The sequence below is a fragment of the Taudactylus pleione genome, unplaced genomic scaffold, assembly GCF_031769625.1.
Source record: "Taudactylus pleione unplaced genomic scaffold, aTauple2 ptg000038l, whole genome shotgun sequence".
NCBI lineage: Eukaryota > Metazoa > Chordata > Amphibia > Anura > Myobatrachidae > Taudactylus > Taudactylus pleione.
The window spans coordinates 2,790,297-2,803,860 of NW_028284440.1; the positions used below are offsets into that span (position 1 = coordinate 2,790,297).

Consider the following 13,564-nt stretch of genomic DNA (forward strand, 5'->3'; position numbering starts at 1 on the left):
TGCACTAAATCAGTGACTTTATTGAATAGTAGATTCACACTCTATCTTGAGATCAAACAAACGGATCTAAAAGAATCAATTTCATGAATTTAGTTGCTCTTTTATTGCAACATATTAGTTAACTATCTGTGTGGCTAGGAATCACGATACAATTTAGAAACCTATATTTCAGTTTTATTTGTGTATGTCACTTTGTTGTTATGTAATGATTTGTCTTTTATATTATTTTTATTATTCTATATAAAGTATTTGCGCTACTGAATAAACCAGTGATTTATTAAACAAGCCTCAAGTGTTTATATTAGAAAGCAGACCTATAGATTTATATTAAAACATACTGTGGATTTGATTTTATGCATCTCAAAACCTGGCGCAGTAATCAATACACATTGGATTTTTGCTTTTGATTTAACAAATTTTTCTCTTTGGTCCTAACCAGACCACTATTACTTGCAGCCGGTTTTGTGGTGATAATACTACTAATTTATTTATCCAACAGCGCCAGGAACAGTAGCAGTTTTTCTGCTCACTTTTTGCATCAATATTTCAAAAGCACTTACAAATATAAACGTCGTTATATCCCCAATTGTCTTATCACAATTAATGCATTATATGTATACCACAAATGTAAACGTTGGCACATGTATGCAATATAGACATGTGAATACACATATACACAGCCTCCATATATTTAGCAAGCATATTGTTTGCGTAACTTCAATGATATCTTAGTTATATAGGTTACATATATTTACATCTATTTTATAGACTATATAGTATACATACATACCTCCCAACATTCCAGTTTACCAAAGAGGGACAGGTCACGCACCTATGGCGTGCGCGTCCGAAAAAGGGTTGGGGCTTCGCGAAAAGGGACGGCGCATCGGGAAAACTGGGATGGAGCCTCGAGACATCCCACGTTTACGTCACTGTGGGTGCTTGTGCTGGGCAGCCCCCAGAATCTTCATACACTGGTGAACAGCGGTTTCTGATTCCCCCAACTTCTTCTTTTGTTTTTTGACTGACTGGTCTGTGGGCCAATCAGAAACTGGGGGTGGGGCTTTGCCGGTGCCGGGAGCAAAGCTAAGCTTAGTGTCTCAGCACCTTGTAAAAAACAAACAAAAAACATTTGGTTTTGCTTAGACATCGATGGAGGGAAACCATCTGGTTCTCCCCATCAGTGGCAAAAGCATTCAACATTGGCCATAATCCAACGATGATTATGAATCAATCGATGGTCGATGGCCATCCCTACTCCAAGTCTACTGAGGTTCTTTCCTTCTGGGTAGGGATGACCATCGGTGTGGTTTTTATCGATGGTTAAGTCGATGGTGATATTGCAAGTGGCCATCGATGGTAACCACCTATGCAATGGGTGACCATTGATGGTTTCACCAACCGATGGACAAATTCCAGAAATCACACCCCACACAATAATACAGATAGAATATGGTAATAAATACATATAATAGGTGCAACAAACAATAAATAAATCTAGTGACCAAGGGTCACAACAAAATCACATTTGTTTAATTTTTATAGCACACATAAGAATAATGTACATATAAATGTGGTTACATTTCACTGATCACTTTGCTAATATACTTTTGACAATTTTTTATTCAATTCTGTGTGAAGATTTATAGCAATTAACCAGTTTATTTATCTATATAAGATTTCTATAATTCTTTTATAGATTTAGCATTTTGGGGGGGCTTTGGCGCCATTTTTCTATTTGCCCTGGGCACCAAAAAACCTAGTTACACCTCTGACTACATGTCTGATATGCTCTTATTTCATACTTGCCTACTCTCCCGGGATGGTCGGGAGCCTCCCGAAAATCAGGTGGTGCTCCCGGCACCCCGGAAGATTGGGCAAGTTTCCCGGCCGGCCCGCACCTCCCCTTTGGCGTCCGCTTCCCCCTTGTAATAGGGCAGTACAGGGGAGCCGATGACGCGATTTGCGCTGAATCGCGTCATTGTAGCCCCGCCCCTGGCTGCTCAATGACAGTAATCTCGACAGTGTGGAGGGGGCGTGGTCGTGATGATGCGATTGCGCAATCGCGCCTCCAATCCTGCCTTTTGAAAAAACCTCTGTGATCCAGGAGAAACGCGTCAAGGTTTACAGGTCACTTTATTTGAGCTGCTGATATTCCTTGGATCACCGGTGCTACTGGTAGCCTTTGTGCTTTGTTGCCCGAGGCCCGTCATTTTGGCATACAACACACCGGAGTGTATGAACACGGAGTACGGCGTTTTGGACTGTATTGCCGCTCGCCTTTATCCACCACAGCTTATTGTGAACCAGCTGGGGTAAGGAGCCTGGGCTGTCTGCCCTCCACAGTCATCCGCATCCTATTATTGCAGTCACCTACTGAATCAAGTGACCAGTCATTCCGGCTGCTCCATGTCTGGCAGCCGATTCCTGGCTGTCTGCAAATTTCGCCCAGGACAACAACGGCTAGCTGCACTTACCATCTGTGACTCCGGTTTATGTCCAGGACTGACCTTATTTGGAGTGGTGAATGGCCGCACAATCACTGCGGGCCCCCGGTCATTACTCGTAATTTCTCGTAATTTTGGTCTGTCCACTATGAGTAAACCAATACTTTTTCAATACATCAGACTTTGTACATGCTGAAATAAATTATCATTGACTTTATTAATTTGTTCCCTCTGGGAATTAGCACAAAGTATCCTATATTGGTGTTTATATGTAGAGTGACACATTGTTTCTGCTAAGTGATTTTATTGTGTTTATTGACATTATTAATTTGTGCCCTCTGGGAATTAGCACAAAGTATCCTACATTGGTGTTTATATGCAGAGTGATACATTGTCTCTGCTAAAGTGATTTTATTGTGTTTATCTTAGGAACTGCAGGTCCATTAACAAGCCAAATTGTTGCTATTGTATTAATAAATTCATTTTAATTATCATTCTTGGCTTGTTCGTATGTTTCAGTAAATTCAGGCTCAGACACATTTTCATTTGATTTCTTGGCCTTGCTTGGGGTATCTGGGCAGAAATCCCCTTGTGTCAGCTGCCAGTCATTTACTGATGATCTCTGAACTCAGTGCTCCACTTTTTTTTCTTTTTGCTTAACGCCCCCAATCCGCCCCCAAATTAGTGTCATGCGCCCCCCCCCCCCCCCCCCTGCTATGCCAGTATAGGCAGTCACATTGTCGGCAAGCATGTCTTATCTACATATGGAAACATTTGGTATGGGTGCAAAGTAAGGAAAAGCTTACATCTAACCCTAAATGAGGCCCATAATCAAGCAAATTGCATCAACTAGTCACGCCCACCTCTTCCTTTCATTCCCACCCTGGTATAGGGCAAGAATGTAGTCCTGACACATGTTTTGTGAATTACACCTGTAGCGGTGGAATAACCTGTCTCAACAATCTGATACATCCACATACGCTCCTATGAGGAGATCCACAAAACATGGACGTGAGTTCAGATGACAGAATGAGAACCCTTATGGCACAAGAATTTGTGTGGGTGTTTTTCATGTAATACCAAAGTTTGGAATGTGGCTCTCTGCATTTTAGTTATCTGACACACTTCTAAAAATAGATAGCTACTGATTGTGTGTGCGAGAAAAGTAGTGCTTTACCCTGTAAGAGATCATTTTTATCTTAGAAATTTCTGGCTTGCTACAAACAGTGCATGTTCACATAAATTAGAAAAGTTATTTGACAGAAACATGTCTGGGCTATTAATATTCAACTCGTTTCTGGACAAAATCACCAATTGTTATGTGTTTAACTGAAAATACTGTAATAGTGCTTGATAAATTGGACAGAAAACTTATTGTGAGCTGAGAATAAAAACCTGCATTCCACCCAGTTTCCATTTGCGTTTGGTCTGTACACAGTTGACAAAAACGTTTTGTTTGGATCAGATAAAATTCAGGAGAATGCCGCCTATAAATTTACTAGAAACCACAGGATTCCTTTTGGTGCTACTTTCCATTAGATAACAGGGGTACACCTTGATGACACGAACAGTGGAGACCAATTTGTGTCATGAAGGCCTCAGCTTCACTTCCAATATGTAGTGATTCACATCATCCTGCCCCTGTCCCACCCACTACACTGGGGAAGTGGGCGGGATTCAGAAGGGTGGGCTATTCTGCCAAATTTACCAAAATTTGTGAGTGTCTTGCATATTCCGGCACAGCAGGAGAGTATGCATTACAGAGATGAAATTCTCCTAAATACAATTGCCCACAAAATGACTACCTCCACTGTGCATAGGATACAAGTAAGCTTAAAGAAATAGGATTGTACTGTTTCATTTCTGTGTTGTCATGGAGAGCACAAAGAGGATTAATATGTAATTTATCAAAGTAAGTAATTAAAAATGTTAACATAAGTTAGAGCATAAATTTGGTAGTAACTAAATTAAAGACTGTCATATTTTGAATAAATGCCCTCTGTATAAGGCTTTTCTAGATGTCTATGCCAGGGCTTTTTGCAACCTCAATATTGTGTACGACATGCCTCCCAGCATTGGACGTGGGCATATTGGGAGAGGTGGTGTGACAAGGAAGGGGCATGTCTGCATCACTGAATGGCATGACTAGTGCTACCCATTGTCTGCCATAGGCTCCCCTTCTATAACTCTTTAATTGTGCTCCTGGCACCTGTTCCCTGGGCCTATTCTGAGACACACACAAAGTGGCTGTAGTTGCGAGCAGCTGCAGAAGCCAAATTTACTACCTTATGCTAGAGCGAGTATCTGTAGGGCCAATTAGTAGTGCCATATTGGAGCAATTAGACACAGGAGTGATTCAATTGTTGCTCCAATTGTTAGTTAGCTATTCAATTGTTGCTCCGATGGGGCGCGAGCACCGGGGGTGCCCAGATTTCTGATTTCCCCCTCCTGAGGTGGTGAGGAAAAGTCGGTCTTTTGGGTGCCCAAACGGCCATATGGGTGCTCTAACCTGGACTTTATGATTTATGCGGCTTAACACAGTGCATTTGGGAGCAACAAGCACGATAAGTAATGCAGTTGTGCCCAATTGGCAAAACAATAAGATTGAAGTGTTTGGCACCAATTACTTATCACAGTCCAAAAGATAATCAAATTTACTGATTCCCTGTGACAGAGGGGCAGGATTCACTCTTCACTTACATGCGTCAATGTGGGAGTGAGTGAATGCCAACTCTTATCTGCATAAGCACTAACATCCAACGCGCCTGTCTAAGGCCAACATAAGACATACCTTTTGTTCTACTGGAGACTTACTGGTGGAAAAAAATATGGTGCATCAACCCACTCAGCCCAGGCATAGGAAGAGAACCTTATACATACTTATTTGAGTTCCTTTCTGATGAAGAACCTGTGCCTGACCCTACAACAGCAGATTGGGCATCTTAAACAATATGTCTGTCTTTGTTTCAGCCATCTTCCCATATAAATCAGATTTGTGGGCTACGGACCCTGAGTCTGCACTATTTAATTTTATATGCTTAGCCTTTAGGCCTTCTCTGATAAAAGAGAATGAGTTAATGTTGCAAAGTTGTACTAGAATACCATATATCTGAGCACTATTGTCACTAGCAATTGACTTTGTTCTACAGGTAGTAGCAATAGCGGGAAAAGATGTAAAAACAGTAACTGTCCAGCTCATCGGCAATATCCAGTTTAAGTTTGCGGATATTGTATGTCCTCTCCTTTTTACTCTAGATAAAGTAAATCAAGTTGCTGAACTTCCACAGTATCCATTATGGCCTCTAAGATGGCAATGATTCAATCTGCAGCTAAAGCCAAGGCCACATGTTTAGGTAACTTGTATGCATCCTACCAGGTGTTAGCTGGTTTATGTGGCTAGAACTCTAAAGCTGGCCACACACTAGACCAACTTACATCCAACCAGCCAACTTGTTGATTGGTTGGAATGAAAATCTGGTAGCGTATGGGAGTAAATGCCGATCTGCAATTTGCTCCTAAATGCCAGAAAACAGATGAAAATGGTCGTTCAGACAAGTTTGTTAAATGTTTGATCTAAACTATTTGTTCAAACAACAGTTTTGGTCCATTTTCCAGCGTTTGGAAGCAAATTACTGATTGTATTCCTTACCAGATTTTCATTCCAACCAATCAACTAGTTGGCTGGTTGGACAGATAATCTTTAGATGTGTGGCCAGCTTATGGTGGTTGATTACCCAACATAGAAAATGGAGATCTGTTTGGTCCAGAATTCCTATAGGAGGACCAATGTTGTCATAATGACAGAAAGTTGCTCTCAGGTATTAAGCGCAATAATAATACAAAAAGCCCTTCAGAGAGCTGGAAAATGTCCTCTTGAACAGCCAATACCTGGCTTACATTCACCCCAGATGGATATCACATCATTCTGAGAGGCAGAACTAAAATATATAGCTTAGACACAGAGTTGGGGGAATATGACCTGAAGTTTGTGTGCAGTAGTTTGTCTGGCTTCATCCTTAGAAAGAACAGCTCCAAACGGTTAATATAAATATATCTTAGAACTCTTCATTGCTTGCAGAAAACATGCAATAAGAAGCTAGATTCTTCAACAATTATTAATGTAAGAGAAAACACAGTGGCCATTTAATATGGAAAACAGTTACCAATTAGCAGCCCCAGACAGGGTTCCTCTATCCATAGTTGTGTGAGCGGCTCAATGGTCTTCCTCTGGAACATTTGTTAAGCGCTATTTGCAGGATGCATTGCAGACCTAGAATTTTTAAGGGCAATTACCATGTGAGAGGCAAGACTGCGCCATGGTTCTGGTGATTCACGGAAGAGATTGATCACTTAACAACAAGTGGCCTACTCTCCCATCACAAGCTAAAAATCCCTTCAGTTGCAAATGAAAATACTGAATTAACTATATTGAGTCTCATGTCCTCTTTCATTATAGAGTGGACACTAACAAACATGAACAACCTGCTACTTTCCAAAAGAACAGGAAACAAATAAGCCCAAGCTAACAGCAAACACTTTAGAGACCTCGAGTTGATTGCACACCGGGATCCTACGTCATAAGTCACCGTTTATTTTATATAATGTTCTTAAACAGTTTATTTCTGCTGAGACCTGTTAGTAAATTTACCTAACATAATTCCCAACTGTTTCCATTTAGTTGGGACCCGTGAGATGTGGTCACGCATTCATGTCACAGTGGTATAGGTTCATTGTTGTTATTTGCTAAATCACTACATCTCCTCCAGAGCTTGAGAATGTTTGAGGATAAGATCGCCATCACTGGTAGCTGTGCTAGAAATCTGAAGTGATCAGACACACACTCCTTAAGTTGGGTACACACTGATAGATATATCAGGGCCGAAACTAGGATTTTTGTCACCCGGGGCAAGCAGCAATTTGGTGCCCCCCTACCATAACTACATAACTATAGACTTTTGGCCTTGATTCGCTCTGAATCAGGGCCCACCTCCATTAATATGGAGCGTCCTCCTGGACGCTCGTATAGCTGTGGGTCACCACCCACAGCATATACGAGCGTGCAGGATGATGGTCGCGATGGTATTGACCATCGCGACCATCGCCACTGCGAGCAGAAGCCTGCGGTTGAGTTTCTCAACCGCAAGGCCAGGAGTGATTTTGGCTCTATCAGAGCCAAAATCACTCCCACTGACATCACTAGTGATGTCAGTGGGCCGGCTTCTGACGGTAGGCGTTCCCTTGGGAACGCCTCCGTCTGGCAGGCACACCCCCGGCACGCCCACCAAAGGGGGCGTGCTGTCAATCAACATCGACAGCACGCCCCCTTTGATCAAACACTATGAGCGAAGGAAAGTCCTTCGCTCATCGCGTCTCGAGCATGCGCACGACGGAGCTCCCTCCGTCGTGCGCATGCACAGTGCAGACCATCGACCCACTTGCGAGCGGACAGCCGCTCGTGAGTGGGTCTGAATCAGGGCCTTTGTCTTTTCAATCCCCCGCTGTGTGCAACAGCTTATATAGTAACAGTGTTTTTATATATATATATATATATATATATATTATATGTGTTTCTAATACACATGCAATAGGCCGATTGTTACGTTCTGTGCATGCATCGCAGTGCTCCTGCGCAAACCAGTCATTGCGATCGGGACTGCAGAGTGAATGACATTTAGTGCCGTTTGTGGGTGGTGATGGGGATGGTGGTCAGAAAAACGCAGATGCCAGTGCATTTCAATGCTGTTGCATGGCAGCGTCGTAGCTAGACGGCAGTGCACCCTGTGCAGCACTGCCGCCCCTCTCACTCCCTCTCCGCCCCCTCCTCCCACCCCCTGAGCTCTTACCCTAACTTCCGAGGGGAGGAGGGAGGGCGGGATCTTCCGCCGATTTTTCAGTGTCCACTGTCCGGCGCGCACCACTGCCAGAGGTCTCTATCTGCAGACCTCCGGCACAGAGAAGTGTGTGGCCGGTGCCGCTGGAGGATGGCGCCCGGTGCACATGACCCCTCAGCCCCCCCCTAGTTGCGGCCCTGTGCATGGGCATGCATAAATTATCCACTGCGATACCATACGCAGCCTGAGGCATCACAGCTTGCGCTGCAGTTAGCAACTCCTGAGTGAGGTCTGACCTGCCTTAACTGTGTGTATGGGTCCGATGGTACTCGATTGTACCAATGTTTGTTAAACATTACAGATCTGCGTGTAGGTGAAGTGGGTGTCCTTATGTAGTGGTGCGGCGGCATAGCGATTGCTATGGATTAACATATATTCGTAGTAAAATTGCATTCGTACGCTATATTGCGATCCAAACTGAATCAGGCCATCAGTCTTAACTTGACCCACCTGAATATGACAACTGTGTGTATGATGAGTAACTAGTTAGCATACATTGTGTCACATATCGGGAACTTAGGGGGAGATGTAGTAAGCCTTGGAGAGAGATAAAGTACAACCAATCAGCTCCTAACTATCATGTTGCAGGCTGTGTTTGAAAAATTAGTTAGGAGCTGATAGGTTGGTACTTTATTTTTCTCCACTTTATCTTTCTCCAAGGCTTAGTACATCTACCCATTAGTCCATAATTTCTCAAAGTAACCTAAAGCTGGCCATCCACTATACAATTTTCTGTCAGATATCTGTCCAATCTGGCTGGTTGGAATGAAAACCTGGTAATGTATGACAGTTGTCCATTTGCTCACAAACACTGGAAAATAGCCAAAAATGGTTGTTCAGACAAATTGGTTAAAACACACACATTTAACCAATTTGAAAATTTTTTTGTCCTTTTTTTGTGTTTAAAACCATATGGTCGACTGTCATTTGCTCCCATACATTACCAGGTTTTCATTCCAACCAGCCAGATTGGACAGATATCTGACAGATAATTGTATAGTGGATGCCCAGCTTAACAGTCCAGATTTTAAGGATATCCATACTTGACCACAGGTCACTTAATTAGTACGTCAGTCAATTTGATTTAACCACCTATGCTCAACCATGGATAGCTCTAAAACCTGAACTGTTGTGGAGTCTTGTGGACTGTGTTTGGGAACCCTCTGCCTTAGTCCCTATTACCTGATCCGGCTGTGTCTCCTGGGTGCCATCTGGGATCGTCCTAGCTGAGTGTGGCATCTCTGAGGGGGTTGTCTGCTCTACTGCTCTCAGGGTCAGTGTCCTCCTCCTTGCGGCTCCCGTGTCTGTAATGTATTGTCACCACCATCTTGGTGCTGCTCACTTGAGTGCCTCCAACCAATCGGATTCCAGCTGCCCCAGTCACGTGACTGCTCAGCCTATCAGCACTAAGAGCACCCTATATAAACCTGGATCTGCATTATAACCAGTTAATGAACAACTTGGAGACCTTTTCCTGGCTCCTGGCTCAGTTTGCCTCTGCATCTATTCCATTGTCTATTTGGACTATGTTATCTGCCTCCAGTTGTTGGCTATAGCCCGCAAGGACTAGTCATCTATTTCTGTCTGTCTGCCAAAGTCCATAAGAGCTCCCTGCTACTAGTACCCGACACAGACCTCTGATCTTAGCACTATCAGTACCTCACTCGGTCTCCAGACCTCCCAGTCGGCTACCCACACCTGCTCCCTATTCTGGCCCTCGTCCATTCTTCTAGTAGTCAGTCTGCATGAGGAGGAGTCTCCTACAGCCTCCCAACGTCATCCACTGTCCCAACAAGGAAGTCAGCCCAAGGGTTCCAGTCAACAAAATCCCATAAGAGTGACACATTGAACCTTCACCAGATCATTCATATTGTTGGTCAGTCATTAAAACAAATTCAGTCATGTGAGAAATAATGTAGCTGCAGATCCACTACTTCTCTTAGGTTACATTATGCATTGTATTTGTAGGTACCTTTTCTTTTTCTAACTTTCCTGTATTATTTTGTGGTGAAATAATGTCTGTCTGCAGGCTCAGTACTATGGTGTGGTCAGCATTGGAACTCCTCCCCAGAACTTCAGTGTGGTCTTTGACACCGGATCTTCCAATTTTTGGATCCCATCCTCTTTCTGCTTCAGTGAAGCATGCCGTAAGATTTCAATATATTCATTGTTAAATATATTTTCTTTGTTGAGGCCAAAAGGGGAACAGTGTTCACAGACATGCTCACACATGTTGGCAGACTTTCAAATACATGTAAACATAATGCTTACAAACAACACACAGTACTAAAAGTGGTGCCATAACAGCACAGTGGTTGGCATTGCTGCCTCATAGCACTGTTGCCCTCAAGGTGCTCTGGTTTTTATTTTTATTTCACACTCTAAAAACTTGCTGGTAGTTTAATAGGGTTGTGCCTTCTGCATAACACTCCACTTCCCAACTCTTTGAATCAAGGCAGACTGCAAAAGAAAACATGGCCCCAAGATAATAAGGCCATGAGCCTGTCATTAAAGGGACATGGGTACACCCCTCCGACCCAGTGACTAGTGCTTCTGACATACCTCCCAGGGCCCTCAAATCAGGCATGTCTCCCCTAGCTTGGAACTAAAGCAAACCTCTCAACTGTTCCGATTTGAGATGACTCAGGCCCTCATTCAGAGGCGCTCGCAAGTAGCGAGCGCTCGTTCTGAATGAGGGCGGCCGCTGCTATTTTTAAGTGCGGCCTCCTGGTCGCTAGATAAGCTGTGGGTTACCACCCACAGCTTAGCAACCGACCAGGGTGATTGACCATCGCGACCAAAGGGGCTTGCGATGAGACCCTAAGGATGGGTCTCGGCAGCCGCAAGCCCCAGGGAGCTTCCTGCTCTAATCGAGCAGGAAGCTCCCCACTGACATCACTGCTGATGTTAGTGTAGCCGCCCACAAAACGGTAGGTGTTCCTTAAGGAACGCCTCAGTTTGTGAAACCACCCCCCCACCCCGCCTACAAAATGGGCCGATCAACATCGACAGCTGGCCCTTGTGTAGCGAGCTCCGGAACGAGAGAGTTTCTCACTCGCTCAGGGGCTTGCGCACGCGCAGTGCGCCCCTGCGCGTGCACAGGGCCTAACCATTGACCCGGTTGCGATCGCTCAGCGCTTGCAACCGGGTCTGAATGAGACCCTCACTGTCTTGCTGTCCGGTTAATCAGGACTTTTTTTTTTCCTATTTGGAGACACATCCCCCTGAAAGTGATGCCCCTCCTCCGCCTTGTGTATGTGTAGTGGAAAATTTTTATCCACACAATAGAAAATAATGAGAATTAGGTTTTAATATTAAAAACAGGCACTGCACTGCTAACAGATACACAGTTAGGATGAATGTTTACATTAGAAGTGACTAGACACATATAGAGGAAATTCTAGCACTGGCTGCATTACCCTTACACATAACTGTGTATATAATTATGCCAGCTCCTGAATTCAAATGTGTTAATATATTTTACAAACAAATTGTGGTTAAGTAGTAATGCCCCCTAACTGTGCCCACCGGGATGCAGTCAAGAAGCCGACGGTCGCAATGCCGACCGCCGGCTTCCCGACTGTCTAATCCCGACAGGGGACTAATGACAGGCATCGAAATCCTGACGCCTGTCATTATCCCTATGCCGGGAGCCCAATGCCTGGCATACTGAACAAATGTAAGCCGGGCGTGGACAGCCGTGGGGGGGGAGGGTTAGGTTTTAGGGCTCCCGGGAGGACTTAAGGTTAGGCAAATCCCCCCCCCCCTTGGGAGGTTAGGGTTAGGCTAGGGGAAGGGGTGGGTAGGGTTAGGCATAAGTTAAATTCTTACCTTATCGGGATCTCCTCCATCGGGCATCCACTGTCGGTATTTGAACCACCTGGCATAGATCCGGCGGTCATTTATACCGATTCCGTGCCCACCATTCATTGGTGACAGTGGGCAGAAACAGGGTTGCCATAGCTGCGGGAACAGACATGCGGGTGAGAGTGCTGGACCTCCCCGCATGCCGCAGCTAGTTCATACACGCGACCCCAGCCAGGAATATGCGGGCACCCGGCCGGAGGGAATAAAAGAGAGCTCACCGGCCGTTGTAAGTCAGTTGGGAGAGTCCTGAGTTAGCATGAGGTGATTTATGTGGTGACTGGAGCTGTGCACCGAAAGAGCTGAATGACAGGGTGGCTTTGAGCAGGAAGTGTTAACCGGCGAATCTGTGAGGAGGATCAACGGCGGCGGTACATACACTGCAGTGCAGCATGATAAGCTCCGGCAGTCTAGTGATGCTGACTTGAAGATGGAGCTGAGAGACAAGTGCCGGCTTCCCTCCATGTCCCTCAGTCTAAAGCCGCATATCCACTACACAACTAAAGAACAATTGAACGCTAATGACATCGTTATAGTTCAATCGTTCAATATATTGCGCAGTGGACATTGAGCCCACACTAAACGATATATCATTCAGTGTGGGCACCCTCCCTCATCCTCGAACCTGTACCTCATCCCCGTCAGATTGGACAGCAGGTTTGGGCGATGAGCGATGGCGTCAATGACCAGTGGGAGCGCGTATCGCTGGTCGTTGATGGCATATCCACTGGACGATTAATGAACGATTCAACGATAACGATATTGTTCAATCATTCATTTATATCGTGTAGTGGATATGCGGCTTAAGAAGGCAGATCTGAGGCACGGTGTTCCTGGAGAGGTGGACCCGGGAGGCAGCTAGCCTGAACCACAGTAGCCGCAGCAGCGGTGTCAGTGTGCTGCAGTGAGCTCCCTGTGGCAAGCGGAGCAGTCCCCAGAGGCCGATATCAGTGGTGAGCAATGCTGACAGTCCCTGTGGTGGAGCAGTGGACAGGTACTGAGGGTTAATGCAGTAGGAAACACCAAGGGAAGGTGAGGATCCCTTCTCAGAGACATTAGCCTGTAGTGGAAGGTATTAAAGAAGGAGTGGGAATGCTCAGGTACATCCAGGACTTTATTACTGTTAAAACTTGCTAATACAGGCAGAACAACTAGTGAGAAGCAACTATGTACATAAAGTTAGAAATCACAGAGACACCCTGCTGTGGCGAGAGAGATCAAGGGGCCCATTTATCAAGGATCGCTTTTACAATGCGATCAGGGCATGCCAGTAAAGCCCATGATCGCATTGCAAAAAGCAATCTCTTCGACCGGATGTATCATCCGGGACTTGCAGGGACACGGGCATCCCTGCGATGCCTC

At 44.9% G+C, this 13,564-nt stretch overlaps 1 protein-coding gene across 1 annotated transcript in view; it reads left to right on the plus strand.

Moving 5' to 3' along the window:
* The window catches only part of LOC148538650 (cathepsin E-like), a 46,751-nt gene that overhangs the window by 15,230 nt on the left and 17,957 nt on the right, over window positions 1–13,564 (plus strand). The window contains exon 3 of the mRNA XM_088452464.1: window positions 10,368–10,485. Coding sequence (XP_088308590.1) covers window positions 10,368–10,485 — 118 coding nt within the window. The remainder of the gene's footprint in view (window positions 1–10,367; window positions 10,486–13,564) is intronic.